The sequence below is a fragment of the Trachurus japonicus genome, chromosome 6, assembly GCF_045865225.1.
Source record: "Trachurus japonicus isolate A0001 chromosome 6, Traja_1.0".
Lineage (NCBI taxonomy): Eukaryota > Metazoa > Chordata > Actinopteri > Carangiformes > Carangidae > Trachurus > Trachurus japonicus.
Genome location: NC_140912.1, coordinates 16,690,507 through 16,710,809, shown reverse-complemented (window position 1 = coordinate 16,710,809; position 20,303 = coordinate 16,690,507). Strand labels below are relative to the sequence as shown.

The following is a 20,303-nucleotide window of genomic DNA, read 5'->3' as shown; positions in this document are numbered from 1 at the left end:
GGGGGGGGGGGAGTGTGTGGGCTTGTTTATGCTACTTCCCTGCTCCCCCTCCTGTGTTAGATAAGGAGTAAAGTTTCTGGATGGGAGGTAGGAGGATAAGGACAAGACACCCCCCCCTAACCATCTCCTGAGTGTCATCTCCATTTCCAGCGATGACGGCATGTGATAGGAGACATGACACTCAGCTGGCCTCATTGTTTTCTCTGATGCTGCAGTCACGGCGGCAGCGCTCCTGTCCTCCAGTGACAGCGCGAGTGGGCGCACAGTAAATAGAAATCACAATAGTTATCACAGTGCAGATGGAGAGTTACTGCATTGTGGGGATTCCCAGTATTTTCTTTAAACTCACACCATGTGCGCAAAAAGAAAACACAGGCGCAGATGGGTAAATATGTAGGAGGAGGCAGAGTCCATCTCTACCTCCTCTCTGCTTCAGTGAGTAATGCTCCTGCGGCTTCCTGAGGAGACCACAGAGTCATTCGCAATTATAAACAATCAGCCGTGAGTCAGATACTTTCGCTGGAACAGAGGGCAAATCTCCTCGTCTCTTGTTTCTCTTTCTCGTCCTCTGCCTTCCCTTATCTGCATATATACGCAATATATGCAACAAACCTTCACACACACTGCTGTCCCTTACAGGAAAACATGCATTCAGACTGTCTCCCAAAACCCCACAGATCCACACGTACACGCACATGCGCAAAAACACGCATGCTCGCACTTAATGAGCAGCAGATGACTGGATGTAACCTTCACCACCACCACCACCACCACCACCACCAGTTTGAGCTCGCAACAAAAAAGCCCTCATCACCACAATCTCATTACTGACTCTCTCAGCAAGAATCCAGTGGGTGTTTTTTTTTTTTTTTCACTGCGTCTGAGCCGAGAGCCACGGCTTCTGCTGGGAGATGGAAATTAGAGAGACCCAGTAGCCCACTGCACTCCGCTCGTACGAGTTCCGTCACCATTCAGGACTCCTCACATCTGTGCTCGCTTATTGCCAGAAACTTCATATCTCCATGCAGCTGGTAATGGAGGCAGGAAGTTCAGTGGGAGATGGCGATGATATGGAGGAGAGTGAATAAGTTGATACACAGAGAGAGAAGATGATGAGCAAAGTGAGAAAAAATGGACTTGACTGTTGCAGGGAAGCACTGAACACAGAGCAGTGTGGTGGAGGCTGCTCTGTCTGAGAGTGCATATTTGTGGAGTGTGCGGAGTATTAATAGACTTCCTGCAGATTTGTTTGGAAGTTGCAATGTGTGCATTGTGTTTGAGACATGTTGCGTATGTTATTATTTCTCCAAGCACTGTCTCTGTGTGTGTGTGTGTATGTGCGTGCACGTTTTCAGCTGCAGCAAATTAGCTGGACCCCATCGTGACCTCTAATCGCTCCAGCCTCTCTTCCAGACTCCATCCGTATGACCTTATGTACAAGAGATGGAGTGAAGTGGGAAATGGAGAGAAGGGATGACAGGAATAGAGGACAGACACTGTAATAGTTTGTGTGAGACAGAGTGAGATAAGAAAAGTGGAAAAGCGGGACTCAGACTGAGGAAGCGTGGGAGAACGGAGCAGAGGTGGCTCAGGTATTTCACTCTAATGAGAAAAGCTTAGAATTTGTGTGTGTGTCTGTGTAGTGTGTGTGTGTGTGTTGGGGTTCGCGATGACAGTGGTGTGGATAGACGCTGTAAACACAGATACCGTGTCAAGAGATCCTCCTTTAAACAAACACACACTTCCTGTTGTCAGTGCATGTCGATTGTAGTCACTCCTCGTAATTGAGATCCGCTGACAGTAACGGCTAACACAAATAAACCACACATACGCACAGTCTGTCCATACAAGCTGTTCAGAAATACGGATCGGATAAAAAACACTTTTTTCATTGCAGCCCTCGATGGTCTGCCTCCAAGTCAGTCGAAGTTTCATTAGAATTTCTCAAATTGCGACAGTGAAAGGAAGCAGCAGAGAGTGGGCAGCGGCAGATGGAAATGCAAAAGTGGAGTTTCAACACATCAGTTCATTATCATGCACATTAGCAGCCTGAGTCACCAACACGTCCCCCCAGAAATAGCTTTAAAGAGGACCCCGACAGATATCAACCACTCGATATGCCATTGATTTTTCTCTCAGATAATTCACTCTCCAGCAGCAAACAACTGCTTTTTGTCATTGCCACTGACACATTGAAAGTTACTCTATCGATCCCAGAAAGTAGAGACTGATGACTCATCGCTGAAGTGCTGAATCATTTGCAGATTTAACAAATATGTCATGCCTGCAGACGTGTCTTGGGACGTTCATGGGATTTGTTTGGGTAGAACCTGAATATATCATTTTCTCCCTCAGACAGCAAGTTTTCCAACTGACAAACTTTTACCAAGATCATTCTAATGTGAGAGCCACCGAGCCTTAAGACACAACCAACCACTTCAGTGCAGCAGAGCACGCCCAAATCAGCGCACAGTCCTTATTCAGCCTTTTGTCTGTCCCTCCTCCTGTGTTTATGGGTGTTGATGTGAACATTTGAGACAGAACCTTGGAACAATTCATGGAGAAAATGGCCTGGTGAGTTTGTATATGCGCACAAACCATAACTGTTTAAATGACACATCCTTTAGCATGCTGCGCATGAAGCATGTCGCGCAAACACATCAACATCCCACACGCACCCTATTGTGCCGTCCCTTTGACGGTAGATGTCCGTCACTCAAAAAGCGCATAACACTGAAACAAGCTGGAAAATACACACAAATAGGTCATGTTTACACACACAACCTATATCGTAAAGGAAGGACTATTTGGTGCTATTGTCTCCCTTTCAGATACAAATGTTTATTTCTGAAATAACCTTCCTGAACACCATGGGTCTATAATATGTAGTACTTATAGTTGTTAATTACAGTTTGAAATTTAGGATTTTTAAAAATAAAATGGGTAGGATTGAAATGAACATCCCTTGAAGATCCAGGGTGATCACTGAAGATGTCTGATACAGAAACGTTTGCAAATATTCAGTTGTTGAAAAGCTATAGTTTGGCCTCAGCTGAAACACTTTCAAAATTCCAAGTATGTGTAACTTCAAAAGAAACACTCCTGCATGGTCACAACATACAGCCAAGATGGGAAACCAAACACTGCCTGAGGACAAGAGGAAAGGGGTGAACAGGTCTTAAAATAGTGCCTCAACCTGTGTTTCCTCATTTCTTACACATCTGCTAACAGTCATCTTGTGTTGTCTGCTGCTCACTGCTAATTTACCCCTGCATGACTCACGCAGAACTGGAGACACACAGGGGAGGGATGCTGGTCGGTAAAAATTAAAGAACAGAGTGTGTGGGGGGGGGGGGGGGGGGCTGCTGTGGGCCGGCAGGTACATTTCATCCCACATGTGTCTGTGTCAGACCTCATACGTGTAATTTACGTGTTGATGGTGAACACGGCACATGGCAGCCGGGACTGCATGCAGCCAGGGTCTTCAGAGTCCACCTGAGTGATTCGCCAGACATGCAATACAGGTAACTTGAAGCATGAACACACTAAAAAAAAAGAGCATGGAAACACACGCACACGCACACACACACACACACACACGCACACACAAACCTGCTCTGTGAGGTCTTTTGGAGACAGCTGTTAAAGTTTTACCATTCCTGCACAGCAAAGTTGTCAGTGGGCCAAACTCGCCAAAGTGTCTTTAACCAAATTACCTTTTTACTCCCTCTTCAGTTCTCTCTCTCTCTATTGAGTCACTATAATATATTGTCTCAACCATTTTGTTGGTTTTGTGCGCATATGTGTGGGGGGCTGAAAACCAAACAAACATGTAAAAATAACAGCAGCCATGGTTTTCATTACTATTTATAAGGAGTAGTGCTTGTAAGTTGTGATGGATTTATTAATACTTTATAAATTGGTAGCAAACCATTAAGAGCAACAGTTGCCAGGTTGTTAAAAAAAAAAAACTGAATGAACTTTATGAATTATTATTAAGCAATGATAAGACATAATTATCTTGTTTCGTAACTGCTTTTAAACTGATATTTGTGACCCTTCAGTGATAATTATACTCCCTTTTTCACAAGCCGTTAAGTTGAAGAGCTTTACCAGAGGTTAAGTTGTCAAATGAACTATGGTTAGTCATCCACTGGCAGGAGAAGGAACTTTTAATGCAACAATTTTTTAGTAGCTGTGAGTTAGATTTTTGGCAAGGCCGACTGTATTTTCTGATTATTATATAATTGATACACAAGATTATTTTTCCATTATCAATAAACTTGAACAACTTAAAAACTCTTTATAAAGTATCTAGTGCTAGAAGTAGAAGTGTGTGTCTTGGTTTTCTGTTCTGTCAGGTTGTCCTTTGAAGTTTCCATATAACAAACAAAAGTTATGATGTCCAGTTACGTCACTCAGGAAAAAAAAACACACTGTATATTTTGAGTCCAGACAAAAGTTTGACAACTTTCTTTGCTTTGGGTATTTTTTTTTCTTATTGAACAAAACCCTACATGTACAGTATATGTCGAAACCTGCAGTCTTGTTTAGCCAGTCTATGTTTCTTACGTTCGCCATTTGTCCATCATAGGGAGAACTGAAAACCAGTGTCAGGATCATCCTCATGCATTTGCACAGTACAAACAACATGCAGGTGCACTCATAAAACCATTTTTCCACAGCACAGTTAGTGTCAAAACCCCCTATAGCTTTGTTGTCATTCCAAAAAGACCTAAGCTACCATACAGTGACTGAATAAACTACCTGATGCAAATGACATAATACTCCTAAACCTTGGTGAAAGCGCATGCCACCCATAAGTCCTACACCGTCTGTTTCCTGCTAATGGAAGTTAGGCCCTGCTCTATTGAAAATCCACAATCTTGGCTGTGGTGGTATGTGTCTGCTTGAAACTGCTCACCTGCATAGAGTTTTCTGGTGTCACGCCTGCCAATCACAGTTAAAGCACACACACACACTTAGAAACGCAGCATGCTCACACACCAAAAGGAAAGGAAGGCAGAGGGGAGAGAAAAAAAAGGTGGTGAGAACAGACAAGTGTGTGGTCATGTTTATAGGTTTGGAAAAGCCTGTGGCATTTCCTGATAACCTGTGCCAAATGTGTGTTTGGTGTTATTTCCAAACCCTCACTTTGTCTAAACCCCCTCCTTTTCTCTCTCACCATTTCGCAAATATATCTAAAGGTTTTCTTTGGCTTACATTATAGGGTGTGTGGGGGGTGGGGGTTATGAGAGCGGGTGCCAGAAAGTCAAAACAATCACAGGAAAATATTTGAAGCCTATTTAGAATCCTTTTCTGTGATTAACAACTTATTTGACGCTATCTGTATTTTCCTTTTGTGGCAATCAAAAGCCATTCAGAGTTCCATAATGGTTTATAAAAACATTAAGATTTATCTACAAACACTGTTTGATCCAAGCGTGGGGAGAAAGAGTCTGCCTCATACAGGAAAACACACAGTAGATGTACCCAAGCACTCAGGCCGGCAGCAGTCACTGACAGTTTGGAGGACTTCAGTGCACTGTGAGAGATTGGTGCAGTGTTTTTTATGGGATGTCAGAGAGCCACTAAAGAACCTCAGTGACCCTGATGCCCCAAGTCCTGCTGTGTTTTATGGTGACGGAAAACTGTGACCACTCTGTCGCAACTTACAGGAAGTGTTGTTTTTTTATTTATTAAAAAAAGAAAAAAGAAAAAAAAAAGATTATAATTAGAAAAAATCTCAAAACAAAACAAAACAAATGGTGCCAATTAAAAATGTTGCAGCTGATGTAAACCACATTACAGTTTCCAGATTTAGGGAAGTTTATTCAGACTTGGGTTGATTGCCCCAAGAGTGTCATGACCCAGGGGCTACTGAGAGTGCTGCGGCTAACTTTAGAGCTAATGGTAGAATCACAGCGTCTGTGAGTTGCTGTCCTGTTACAAAAATAGCCTTTGCCGGAAAAAGTCGACGCAAATGGATGTTATAATTGGCTACTATCGAAATGGTAATGAACTTTGGAGGGGTTTTACTAATGCTGATCCTTGCAGATCCAGTCACCGGTCACATTGTTGATGCAGCATCAGTCTCATGTGTCACTTCCTGCAATTAGTGGAACAAACCCAAAAAGCCACTCTCAGACTTTAACTCACCCACCAATGAGTCATACAGTTCCAGCTATTGAAGGGTTTAGACTGGGTGAAACGCTCTTCCTTGGGGAACCTAACACTAATGTTGTGATGCAGAAATAGATGCATTGGAACAGAAAAACGACTGTGGTAGAAAAACATAGGAACTGTCTTTGAAAGAGGAGAATTAGGCATTAAAGCAGAAGTAAGTGATATATTTGTGTTAATATAAGTCTTAAATAGTTATATCTTCCGACAGAAATCACTTACATAGAGTGTTTGGTCTGAAACACGGGTCTGTCAGTCACTCTGCTCTGCTCTGAGCCGAGGAGAAAACATTTATCGTATCCTACAGTTTTTATCCAATGAGGAGAGAGAACGGCATGCAGGGCTGTGTGTGCAGCCAAGGAACGCCGTGAATGTGGCGACGTAGGGACGAGGACTGTTATGGTGCGTTCAAGGAAACTCGTATTTTTCCGACCGTGAAGTGGTACCAGTTCGATCTGGTACGAGTTCACCGGTCGGAAGTTACGAGTGGCCGTTATAGTGACTTTCACCGGTAAAACAGGTCGGAAAAACACGAGTGGGTTGCCTGAAACGCTACAAAGTCGTAAGTTGTGACTTGAAGCTGTAATTTACGATTTCAAAAGCCTGCCTGGAACGCAGCATTAGCGAAAACGACCGGACCACTTACTTCTGCTTTAATATTTTGTGGAAAAAAAAAACAGAAACAAAAAACTTCTTGTCACTCAAATGATAACGCCTCTATTGTAGCAGTCACAGTTCTGTTTGACATCACAACAATGTCTGAAGTACCGCATCAACAACTTGATTGAAAAGAACAAGTCAGACCACAGTTTTCCAAGTAGACCATTTTAAACAAATCCCTGATTTAACTCAATTTTCTCAACGTTCATTTTGGCTTTTTTGAAAGCTCTGATGTGCTAATGTTTGTTTTTGTTGTAATTCATACCAGAAGATAAAACATATAAAAAAGAAAATAAAAAAGAAATGATGAGATTGGATTTTAATGTTCAAGTTTGACGTCTTTTCTAAAAGAATGGTTTAGGAAATCTTTATAAAAACATGGAATTGTTTTGTATTTTTAATACATGTTGCGTAACTTCCCCTCTTGCTGTCCAACCACGTCGCCTGTTACTTTTCACTGTCAACTATCTAATAAAGGAATCATAAAAAGGGAGAAGAGAGAAAAAGAGAGAGGAATAGGCAAGTGTTGCATGTGCTGAATTGACAAAACTGTAATTATAAATCTCTGAGATCCCATTCGTCAGAAATTAAATTTGTAAGTTGTCATAATTAAGAAGATTGATGCCTAAACCTACAAAAATAAGGCAAAACTATGCAATTTTTACTTTAAGTAGAGTTTAAGTAGAGTTGTGGGTTTTTGATGTATGAGGCATTCCAAATAACAAATTGAAAAGAGCTGTAGAACTTGTCCTCGCTTTTTCCTGCGTCTGTAACTTCTTAAGCCAGGCATGTTAAAGGGTACGACCTCGTCCCCATTTACAAGGGTATCCCATTACAACCTCCCCTCTAGATCATCGCCATATAGAACACATACGAAGACCTCCCAGTCTGACACATCTCCAAGAAAAACAAACGTCTTCATACTCTCCACCCCAAACTGTGGCCATATTGATTCTTAGATTACCATCAGATAAACACAAATACCATCAAGTGAAGCGCACACTATGTACAACTACCCTGAAACTCTGGTGTTAGCATCTGGCTTTCCACTGCTGCTCCAGGCAGGAGATGGCAGGAGCTGTCTGTGTCAATAAAGTTACCAGAGGCGTCGCTAAATTAAAAACACAGGGATAAGTGCTCGGGCCGAACTCAATGGGACACACTGTCGTGCTGTGTGTCATCATATATACAGGTAATTGCTTTTAATTTGGAGAGAGCTCTTGTTGTCTTTCTCACTCTGAATCATATGTGTGTGTGTGTCTGTGTGTGTGTCTGTGTGTGTGTGTGTGTGTGTGTGTGTGTGTGTGTGTGTGAACTAGTTTGCTCTTCAGGATGGAGGTTGTGGAGCTGAGCAAACAGGAAATCACCAGTTCATGGATATTTTTTGAAAGAGCAATTAGGTGTTCTCCTGGGAGACCATTTCTACTGTACATTAATGTGTGTATGTACTGTATGCACTCTGTGTGAGTCCACACATTAGACTGACATTATACAACACAGGGGGAAAAGAATAATAACAACTTCTTTCAACTGTACGTACATTTACATTCATCTCCTGCACCATCAGCAGAAAGCACAAAGAGTAACTTAAAGGATAATTACCGTTTTTTACAATCTGGACCTTATTTCTAGCATAAAATATGATAATTTACTCACTCAGATAACTTTGGTGTCATTACAAGTCGTTCCTACGAAATTAGATCCAGCCGAGAGCCGCATATATCCATATAATGCGAGAACACGGGGCACGCAATGCAGCCTCTAAATAACACATTATCTGCCGCGAAACGCGTTCATTCACCAATATTTTGTTATGATACGCTAGTGCTATTCCCCTCCGAGCCCGGGATGACCTGTTATCAACATCCGGGGTCTGTAGGTTGACCTACTAACCTCTGACCTGGATGATCTCCGACCGCTGCCAGGCAGCGCAACTAGCCGGAGCTTTAGTAAGTCCAGGTTGCAGAGAGGAAGCCTGTGGAAGCTGAACTTCATCCAGCTGCTCATTTTGTTCTGACAAGTCGGAAACACGCAGAAACGAACCGTAGCATTAGCGGTGGCAAGTTAGCCGCGCCGCGGTCGGAGATGACATCATTCAGGTCAGAGGTTAGTAGGTCAACCTACAGGCGCCGGACGTTGATAACAGGTCACACCGGACTCAGAGGGGAATAGCACTAGTGTATCATAACAAAATATTGGTGAAATGAACGAGTTTCACGGCGGATAATGTGTTATTCAGAGGCTGCATTCCGCTGCCCCGTTTACTCGCATTATACGGATATACGCGGCTCTCGGCTGCATCTAATTTCGTCGGAACGACTTGTAATGACCCCAAAGTTATCTGGGTGAGAATGATCATATTTTATGCTAGAAATAAGGCCCAGAATGTAAAAAACGCTAACGTAACTGTCCATGGGATTCTTATTGATGATTGGCAGTGTGATTGGGAGTGTGTCCATATGCTGTGACATCACTGTTGGGCGTGGGTACAGATGCAGCATAGCACATTTCTGATCACACCCAATCACCCAATCATCATCATTTCCTCGCAGTGATGCTCTGTGTGGACAGATGTGACACAAACCTGGAACTTTCAACTAGAGAGGGTAGTACAGTAAAAACCACACAGCCTTTCAGCCTCATCTTAGATTCCACCCTCATCTTGTTTTTTAGTTACTCTTAGAATTTGCAGTGCTATGTGATAGTCACCCACTCTTTTATTTCATACACAGACAGAAACTGACATGAAAGGCGGATGCAAATGCTCGTCCCTTTCTCAGCAGCTGTCTCTCACTGCAGGAAGGATGACATGTTCGGTCTGCTCCCAGTGGAGCCAAAACAACTGGCCAGATGTGACGGCACAAAAAGGGAGCACCTCCGGTCATAACAATACAACACTTTTATTGTGAATATATTATATTTGCACAATAGTCAACACCATATTATAAACATTTTTTTCTTTTCTTTCATTTTCTCTTTTATACAGTAAATAGTATTAGTGTACAAATGTATACAAAATTTATTCAGGCTAGTCAAGTTCCACAAAAGAGTAAATTCATGTACAGTATTAAAGCACAATCAGATATCGGAGGGACACTCACATGCCTGCACATAGACACGGGACCCCCGGGGTAAAACACAAGTCAACACGCGACTTTGATAGACAGGCATATCCTGACCACTCAATACCAGCAGGTCACCATGAAGGCGAGGTGGAGAGAAATCAACTGTGATTGGTTAACAACAAAAAGAGCTTCAACAAAAAGAAACACTAAAACACTTATGCGTGATCTTTGTCTCGTGGTAAAGTAAGGCTATGCAAAATCACTACTGGTACAGTAGTAGTGTATTCTCATAGTTCTCTCCAGCCGGCCGTGATGCTGACCACAGGTATTGACAGTGTTCAAACACAGAACAAGCTCATCCCATGACATTGCAGCGTTTTCGACACTGAGCCCTCAGCGTCTGCTTCACAGCACTTTTATAGAGCAACACAAAGAGGAAACAAGCATAAGGAGGAGAACAGCAAGGAGGAGAAAACAAAGAAACAGTCATTTTGATATGCTGATCTCATTCACAAGTCATCTTGGCTCCTGAGTCTGATGGTCCAGAAAGGGAACAGAAACAGGACTAATAATGAGAGGTGCTGGGACGCGAGCTCAAGTCTGTTTTTTTTTTTTTCTTTTTTCTTTTGAGCGCTAGAGGAAAATGAGATTCCTCACCCACAATCAAAATCACCGGCTGTTTCTACTGTCGTCTGCATGGGCCACATGAAGAAGAGTTAACAGATTCAGCCCATTTCATGTCACCTCAAGGGCTACTGTACCCTCTCTGCTATATTGCAGCAAGCATTAGCATAGAAGCATACATGGTAAGAATACAACTCTGATGCATTGCTTCATTCAGATAAACAGACTGTGTGAGCTACTATTTAGGCACTGGGAATTTGATGCATCAAATTGAAGACAACCAAAGCTGTCAGACCAAGAACAAACATGTGGAATTGTAATATCCTACACGATTTCGATCCGCACGGGTGCTCCCTGACCTCACTTATTTCTCTGTGAGGTACCCTTCATTCTGGCTAACACTTTAACTTGAATACTGATGTACACCCACATCTGAAGAATCTCTTAAAATAAACTAGCCTGCAGATTCTCTGTAGTAGGCTTGTGTGCATCCATGGTCCTTGGTACTGTGTGGAGCTTTGGTGTCAGAGTATCGGTGTTGTCTTTAGCTCTGTACTGAGCACATGCTGCTACAATACAACACCTAGCTAGTCACAAAATGCTTGTTGATTTTGTTTTGGTGTACAAAAAATGAAATAGATTAATAGATAGGTACAGTACATTTCAAAAACACTCAAACGAAAGGGATACTCTTCATACTGTAGTTGCACAGGTTGTCGAAAGAAACAATCATTACAGCATAATGATTCATACGCAGTAAATATAATAAGCAACAAACGATATTGACAACTACACAAATCAACGCTGTCAGTGAACATACAGTCTGAATGGTATTTAGTTGGCATAGTGGGACAGCTCTTCACCCTCTGCTAATAAGTCAGGGAAACAAATGACGCAGGATTAAAGGGTTTGGTTAGCTCTTACTCTTGCACCATTGGAGAGTATATTATGGAGATGAGTGCAGCTGAGCACAGTAAATGTGTCTCTGTTGTTTAAAAAAAGATGGCGAGGAAATGGATGAGCACCCTTTGGCATTGGAAAATGGAAATGCTGATGCTGGGCTAGTCGTTAAAAAAAACAAAAAAACAAAAAGCAAAGAAGTCTTGTGGCAAATTCTCCGCTTTCGTCCTGGGTCTGGCATCACTAGAATGTTTTCTGGCCTCTCTTGTGAAATGAGAAAATGATCCGTGAGTGTACAAATGAATGTGTGTGTGTGTTGGGGTCATAAGTGATGTAAAGATGTGATGAGCCACAGCAGCAGCAGTTGGAGCCCGAGCATTGGCCAAAGACACGGGCTTAGGCTGGTCCCTCCTCCACAATCAGAATCATCCTCCTGTTGGACAGAGCACTTGTCAGTAACTCAGATAAGTTTCTTTGACATCCTGTAGCTCTGTGACAATGGCAGCTAACATCACTACTTCTGTTCCTAAGCTATTGAAGATCATATGTATCTTATTGTATTCTAGCCTATCATACTATATCATCTGGTTTTGCAGTGTCATACACATACAGTACTCTTTCTTTATCACATTAATGTCATTGTTGCATATTTTAGGGAAGCTAAATCGATCTTCTTAGCTTATTGCAGACTTCTCTTCTAGAAAGTAAACAAAGCACATTTTTCCAAAATTGAGCCATTGATTTAAATGCCATTTTGCAGTAATAGAGGTGTTCCAGACTTCCAGACTTTGCTTTCCATGTATTCGTATGCACATACACCTGGCTATGTCTGTGTGAGGCTCCCCTGTATTTGATGGGAGTATTCAGGATATCCGTGCATGCCGAAGGCCTAGGAGAGAGAGGTGGGAGTCGCCTGTGCTCAAAGGGCAAGAAAGCCATGTCAAGCTTCCTCTGTTTACTCCAGTGACAAAATGGACCTGCCTGGACACAGACTGTCTTCCTATGAGGAGCCGAGCCAAAAGTAATGGGACAGATGGAATGAGAAAAAGGAGCGCGGCCTACTTTTACTCTGTTCATCTACTTCCTGAGCTATTCCTACCCTTCCCTTCGCTTCCTAGCACAGCCTCCGCACAACATAAACACACAGGCACATGAATTAGTGGCCTGTTATGTGTGTGATCTACGCCTTCAGAACACAATGAAAGGCTGAGTTCACAAAGATATGGGAAATATATTTCCAAATATTTATACGTTTTATAAACTGTTCAAAGTTGGGTGGTGATGCAATGATCTCACACACGTTTATCCACCTTGCTCCTTTGTTTTACCGTTTTGGCCACATGAATTTCCATTATGCTTTTTCAAGGGAATGTACACCAGTGCATTTGCTACTGTACCAGGTCTTAATGTTGCATATAGCAAAACCTGAAACTCTAAAATACTTTCCAGTCTGAGGCAAAACATAGCCAATATTTGCTTTGATTTTCCTGAAAAACATTTGTTTGACACAGCATTTAAGAGATGAATAAAATAGTGATAGCTGCAGATATTTTTATACATAGTTTTCTTCTGCCTTTATTGAGTGATGGTAGTGTTGGTGTGATTATAGCTAGAATGATTTAACACATTTAGCTGCCAAGATTCAATCTGCTCTCCATCTGTCGGGATAAAAAGAAAAAAAATGGAAACAGTAACATGCCAATAGAATAAAAGATGTAGCATTCTGTCAGGGACATAACCATGCAGCAAAGAAATAAATCTAAACCATTTTGTTATTACAGTGTGTTATTTACATATTATGGTTGACTATTTCCCTCTCAAATTATCTTAATGTGTATGGAAAAAAATATAAAACGTAAATGCCTCATAAATGATATAAACATCTGTGAGTAATGTGGAATTATAAGTAAATATCTACAGTGTGTGTACGTGAGAGCTGTTCCAATTCATAAGCCTGAGTCTGGGGTGGGTGGAGCTTGAATAGTCATACAATAGTAATATTAGCTTGTAATTATTGTAAAAAATTAAATAAAATGTGTAATAATTAAAGTTTACGTGACATCAGAGTAGCTATGAGGACTGACTGGCCGCTGTACTGCCTTATACAGCTCTGCTATACACTGTGTGATGGCACAGGAAGACCTAATATCAAAGAGCTAAATGTTTAGTGTCAGGGCACTGAGGGAGAAGCTTTTAGAGACACCAACCCTGAACCCAGGAGCAGAAACAAGAAGAGTGGTGATGAGCTCAGTGCAGAACCTCTGCTGATTGGGCACAAGGGCTCATCCTACCAGACAAGAGCAGCAGCCATGCAGATGCAGAATCATAAAACAAGAATGACAGATGATGAGTGAAAAATATAAGCAACAGAAATAAAGACAAACTAGCAATGAAAATAGATAGTTTCATTACATAAATCAAATGAATAAATCAAGAATAGATCAGAGTGGAAGAGCAGGCAGCCGGCGCTGCTGTGAATCTATGCAGAAATCCCAGTGCTAATTAAAACCAGACAGAAATTGACAGAGGCCAACTGCAAAACCTCACTAATAGAGCTGTTTCCAGCAATATTCTCTTGCAGAGCGGCACATGTGCGGTTGTTTCTTACGTCTTCATTGTTGTCAAAACACATCTCTGGCCCTTTGCGGTATCTGGGGTTCTGAGCCAGCTCGCATGGATCTGGACCTTCAGCTGAACACACACTCTTAGGAAAATTTACAATCAAGCGGTGCACATTTAACACTTTTAACAACAGTTAAATGATGTTCTGTGTGTTCACTTCCCTGCCAGAAAGTCTTCTGCAGTTCCAACTCATCAGCCTTGGCTACAGAGACTCTGACGTATTTGTGTTTTTGTTTTTTTTCCCCCAGATTTGCTGATCTTCTATTCACTTAAGACTTAAATAAAATACTTTATAGAGGCAGTCGTAGACAATATTATACATGCTACTTTATGTGGTCAAACACTATTAAACGCATGTCATATGCAGTTATATATTTAGTGTGCTCCTGCAGCATGTGGATGTATCATATGTGCGTTGGCATTTCTGTGAGTTGAGTGGTGTCATTATTAGCAACTGGAGACCCCTGTTGTGACATCATGCCGCCCTCTGATGATGACACCTTTACTGTTACACCAGCAGGAAGCTACATTCAAGGCACATCTGTCAAACAGATATCCTCAACATACATATACACACACACTGTAGTGTGCATACACACAAACACACCCCTGGTCTTAACCTTAATTCATCCTGATGGCAGCATGCAGCCCAGATGATTTTAAACTAAGAAATGTAATCTGGGAGTAACTCGACACTGGCTTTCATATGCCGTGCATCTGGTTTACTGTTCACCCGTGAACATTCAGGAGGGACCTACTGCAAACTCCTTAGGTGTGTGTCCTTGTATTGAGAGTTTAAAGCGCTGCTGTCATGTGGGTGATGGATGGAGGGCTGGAGAGTTAAAAAAGGAAGTGTAACTGTGTTCGATTTTTACGAGTTGAGTGAAAGGATACAGGGTTGTTCAGCCTGTCGTAGCGGTCTGGGGTCACACGACAAGCACGTTGCCTTGGCATCAGTGATCAGGAACACCAGGTTGGTGTTAGGCAGCTTCTCGGCACGATACATCCTAGAAAGCAACACACACATATACTTAGTAAAATACCTGTGCTCTAAAGGCATCATGCAGCTCTTTATTATCAACATGCAATAATAAATTCCCGTACAGTGCAATGCATTTACATATAGAGTACACAGTGTATCCTGTATTCACATGCAGGTTTGTGTGCAGACGTGCACATATATACACATCCATACCTCTTCCCTTCCTCTGGGATTGTCTTTTTATGGTGGTCATGAAAGTTTCTGTGTCTGCAGTCGTTAACATTGGGGAGTAAAGCACCAGACACGTGGGACTCATAATACCCAGTAATTACAGCCATATTTAACCCTCTCAGACAGCCCAAATTGACACAAAAGGAGGTTAGAGCAAAGTAAATGTGCAGTGGTCCGTGAATGTGTGTATTCGTGAGTTTGAAGTAGAGCCAGAGCGAGAAGGAAGAAAAACAGATAAAAGGGCTTTTGTGCTTCCCTCTGTAATTCCGGTCACTGACAGATCAAGGTAATCTGTGTCTGATCAGAACTCATCAGAAAACAGCTGCCTGATTTCAGGCTGGGAAACAGAGGAGGCCAGGAAACTAACACTATTCTGGACCCGTCCCCACGGACCATTAAACAGAAGGATGTTCAGGAAGAAGATACAGTATGAGGTGGAACATCTTTAATAACAGAACCAGTTTACAATGTGAATAGACAAAACCTCTGAAATAGAGCTCACACTGCACAGATTCATTCACATGCATCGGGGGTGAAGAGATGTGCACAAATACCTGGAACAGTTTCCGCAGTCCAGGACACCTGAGTAGGATCTTTCATCATTGTCAAAGAAGTACTGAGTCTGCTCTGTGATACAGCTCTCCTTAAACATGGCATCTGGTATGGCTTCATCTGCTGACTCCGCTGAAAATATGAGACACGTTAAATAAAGAAAAAGACAGGAAAGGATTAGGGAGAGTGTGCCGTGATAAAAACCGATCAAGCTGACAGATGGGCAGCCAAATACTGATGTCTTATCTAAATAAGTCTGATGATTAAGTTTTCCGCTTCTGTTGCTCACCTGCTTCTAGAAAGTTAGGGAACATGAGACCAAAGAAGAGCTGCTGGAGTATCGACCTAGACACAGAGAATGAAAACCCAAAAAAATGAGTCACATATGAGTCAATAGACCATCTTTTACTTATTTACATCAAGAAACCAAACACTTTTTTAATAAAAGCCTAGAGGCTAGAGTCACTGATGATGTAAATGTCATGGGAAGTATCAGTCACTCTATCCCAAAAGCTGGTTATCCTGCAGTTGGAAAGTCACGCAGGTGGTGAAACAGTATGACGTTGTGTAACTGCCCTTGTCCCACACTGACCCAGCCAGCTTCATCCTTCAACACCACACAAGCCCACTCCCAAACAAACTCCTGCCCTCAAAGTACAAATGCACTCCCACTCTGAAGCATACGCACAACACACAAAATGTGACAGACACAAAACACAGGCAGCACAGTACACTCACCAGGCAGCACTGGAAGCCCACCAGCCAATACTGAGCAAGTCTGCAATGGTAGGCTGGAGAGAGACAGGAAGATGAAGTCACACCAAATCCAAACTAAAGCAGGAAACTGTCAGTCACCAATCTGAATTTTTTTTAAATGATTTTAACGTAGAATCACATCTAGAAGAATCAATAATAATTATAGTTTTGTGTGAACAGATTTTTGTCCTACCACTTTGTAGAATCAAGGCCGCATGGGCTACTTTCAGTGCATAAATGGGTAAACAGTACTTGTGTGAGAGTGGGAGTGACTGCTGCTGCCCGACAGCTTGTGTGAGTCAGTATCTAACCACAAAGACGGAGCGGGGTCCCGCAGCAGCCTTGCTGTCTTTCTCTGGGTCGCAGACCGACTGGTAGTCATAGGTCTTGTTGAAGGAGTACAGTGACGTGTTGACCAGGTTGATCATCAGCACTGGATCCACCTCGCCGAAAAACTGACCAATCTAGAATGAGAACACATTCACAAATAAAAATGTAAAGCCACTTTAAAAAAAACCAAACAAACGTCGTTTAGCTCAGTTAGTAGAGCAGGTGCCCCATGGGCTATACAGCCGGCCCTGTATTGAATCTCGCCCGGGTGGCCCTTTGCTGCATGTCATTCCCCCCTCTCTTTCTCCCCATTTCCTGTCTCTCTCCACTAAGAACTATCAATTAAAGGCAAAAAATGCCCCAAAAAATATACTTAAAAAACAAACAAACAAACATACATTTGTGTGTGATTTGCCTCTGACAACCCCCCCCCCATGGCAGCGGTACGTCATAGAGCGTACCGCTGCTGTTCTCTTTCATCCTCTGATCAAAAAGGTTAGGTGAAGCGTGGCGGTGCGCTCCAGTATCACCTGTTACATGTGTTGTTTATGTTATGCTGCTCTCATTGTCACATAAAACAGGTCAATGTTTAGCTTCACACACAGCTGGGAGAGAGAGCGAGCCGGTGTTAACAGCAGAGTTAACGTATTCTAACTGGTTGAGCATAAAGTTTGTAAAAACGGTTGTTGTAACTGTGATAATTGAACTACAGGTCAGCCAAAAATTCTGCACGACCCTGCGGACGCCAAATATATCACGAGTTGCAAAAAGGAGGAGGATAGCAGGGTGCTTATTCAAAAGCTTGAAGAGCATAAATTGCATGTGTGCCAGACGCTGTAAAGGTTCAAATGGATCAAAGAAAGCAGATGTCCTGTCTTGACTGACATGAAATGTTGCAAAACTCACTGTATATTCCACCACTGACACTCAGGGGCCTATAGCAGCCCGAGAGAACCGAGCTGACTTCTCGGATACACAGGGGACTCCCTTCACTACAGCTTCCCTGACTGACTAAAACCCATCAGAACCTTCCCTTTGATCCTCCTCCAGTGGTTAGTGCTTTGCTTTATGGGAGAAATGGATGTCCTGCTGTCCTACAGGAGCTTTCTGAGCTAACAGGCCATTCTCATAACTTAGCTGAGTCATACGACCTTTATTTGACTTCTGTATGAGATTGATGAATTCCTGTGACAATGGTAAAACAAGCCAGAGGTAGAGAAAAGCATGAAATATGAATGCTGAATATGAAATTCTCAATTCGGAGTGACTGTGTGTTTTATTTCCAGATGTGTTACCCATTACTGATTATTTGGAGATAGACAACAGATAATTGATGCATTTGTGGCTTTGGTAGCTCACCTGGGTGATATACTCCTCCTGATTGGACATGAGAAGAAACCCTCCATCATCCAGGATCACACAGTCCACATACTGCAGGGGAAAAGATAGGAGGACAGTTTAAAAATGTAATAAACCCTCGTGATAATACTGTGGAAGTTGAAAATCACCTGCCAATAGGGTAAAAAGAGATACTAATCAAACTTAAGTATGTAATTACATCATAGGCAATGGTCTTATCATAATGGTTTTCTTCTGTCAGGTAATATAATCAAGGCTGTTACCTTACCTTGTCATTCCTCAGACAACCACAGATCTCATCTTTGCACTAAAAGTGAGACAAGAAAAGAAGAAATGATTACCACACACCAATAGCCCAAGGTCTCAGACACAGTGTGCTTTTGTGACTTTTAGCTATTAACGCAACTTACATTCAGTTTCAAAGTGGCATTCATGAACGAGTTCATCCAGTATGAGATGTTGAGTTTCACTCCCACCACTACAGAAGGAACCACAAATCAGGCCGAAGCACAACTCTGATGAATCGCAATCAAGTCTTTTCAATTGCATTTCATCACAAGACACAATCAATCCGTCATCATCAGAGACACTGACCTGCTGGTTTGAGAGTGACTTTGTCAATAGTGAGGTCCACTGCTTTGCTCACTATAATACCCGAGTCAGAAACAGGCTCCTTGCTCTCTGCTGCAGTTGAGAAGGGACACACGAAGGTAAAGAGAAAGAGTGCTTGTGGCAATTCTGCCAGAATCATGTTGGAAAGTACATGCAGAGAATGTGCAGCACAGTTTACATGGGAATAAGCACCTAGCATCCATTCAGGGAAATTCCATGCATTTTTAACTGCTTGTAATTCATGTCAGTGGAGTGGAGCCTGCGTAGCCGGTCCACGTGTTAATCCAGTCAAGTGTAGCCATAAGCAGGGCTACATTACACTGACATTTGCCTGTCCTGATGTGTGTTAGAGAGATCAGTGGAGATAACAGGAAGTGTATAGGGCAGGAGGGAGGGGAGGGGGTGGGGCTGAGCGCTGAAAGACACAGCGGGAAGAGGAGAAGGATAAAGAGAGTGATATCAGAGGCCTGAGACTGAGTGTGATCTTTGCCAGTAGGGTTGGGATGACGTCCAAAGGCAGAGAGCAGGATAGGCTCAGTGCCAGACCACATTGAAAATCCTCGTGCTCCAAAAAAACACACACATACACATATGTGACCCTTTCACAAAACTTACTGTTGAAAGATGGAGCTGTGAAAATATAAATTTCATTGTCCAGGGTCCTCTTGTAGAAACTGGACTCATATGTCTCTGGATTCTCGGTCCACTCCTCCCCAGCGCTGAAAACATTAATATAGTCAGTCACATAATATTACATATGGACAATAATAAGCATAAAACACTGAGTGTGAGTGTGTTTGATCTATCTCAACAATTTATATTTTAATCCGCAGCCAAATGTTAGTCATCGAAATGAGAGTCACACCCAGTGCAGCTGATATATGACATGGGCATGGTCCAGTAAAAGCAATAACTGATTGTATTTCATGTTTTATAGTCAGGAGGAATATACATTAATCTCCAGTCGGAATGTTATATTTTGATACAGTGGAAACCCCAAATGTAATTCAGACAAAAGTAGCAGTAGGAAATTGGGTAAAATGAGCTGCGTTTGGCTGCTGGGTCTGTGGATGTGACCCATGTCCTGTACTGGCCCGGTCCAGCTGAAAGTACTGTATCTAATCCTCCGTGTTCAGGAAATAACCCAGTGGAGCAGGTGAGCGCAGCAGCCAGAGGCACTCGACCTGAGAGTATCACAGTCTGTCTCCATTTCCCTCTCGCACATTTACACCACCACATATTTGGGCAAAGCTTACGTTGCGCTATTTCACAACCCAAGAGCTGAAGCTAGAAGCGAAACTGAGAGGAAGGAGAGAGGAGAGAGAGAGAGAGTACCTTCTCGGGTAGACTCTTGTGATTCCTCCATCTGTGGCTACGAACCTGGCCACTATCCCATCCCTGCGCACATGGAAGGCCGACAGCCAATC

The 20,303-nt window shown here is 42.5% G+C and overlaps 1 protein-coding gene across 5 annotated transcripts in view; it reads right to left on the bottom strand.

Annotated features, from left to right (window-relative positions):
• Positions 1–9,727: 9,727 nt before the first annotated feature.
• LOC146985926 (voltage-dependent calcium channel subunit alpha-2/delta-1) overlaps positions 9,728–20,303 on the bottom strand; it is a 58,041-nt gene continuing 47,465 nt past the window's right edge. For 3 of the 5 annotated variants that reach the window (XM_085779383.1, XM_085779381.1, XM_085779386.1), the window contains 14 exons: positions 20,212–20,274; positions 19,492–19,595; positions 18,859–18,948; positions 18,675–18,742; positions 18,533–18,571; positions 18,265–18,336; positions 16,887–17,039; positions 16,558–16,610; positions 16,109–16,164; positions 15,822–15,951; positions 14,949–15,061; positions 14,041–14,123; positions 13,640–13,719; positions 9,728–11,865 (listed from right to left, as the gene is read on the bottom strand). In XM_085779383.1, the coding sequence (XP_085635509.1) occupies positions 11,829–11,865; positions 13,640–13,719; positions 14,041–14,123; positions 14,949–15,061; positions 15,822–15,951; positions 16,109–16,164; positions 16,558–16,610; positions 16,887–17,039; positions 18,265–18,336; positions 18,533–18,571; positions 18,675–18,742; positions 18,859–18,948; positions 19,492–19,595; positions 20,212–20,274 (1,141 nt within the window). In that variant the 3' untranslated portion in view covers positions 9,728–11,828. The remainder of the gene's footprint in view (positions 11,866–13,639; positions 13,720–14,040; positions 14,124–14,948; positions 15,062–15,821; positions 15,952–16,108; positions 16,165–16,557; positions 16,611–16,886; positions 17,040–18,264; positions 18,337–18,532; positions 18,572–18,674; positions 18,743–18,858; positions 18,949–19,491; positions 19,596–20,211; positions 20,275–20,303) is intronic. The other 2 variants (XM_085779384.1, XM_085779382.1) reach the window with 1 other exon arrangement.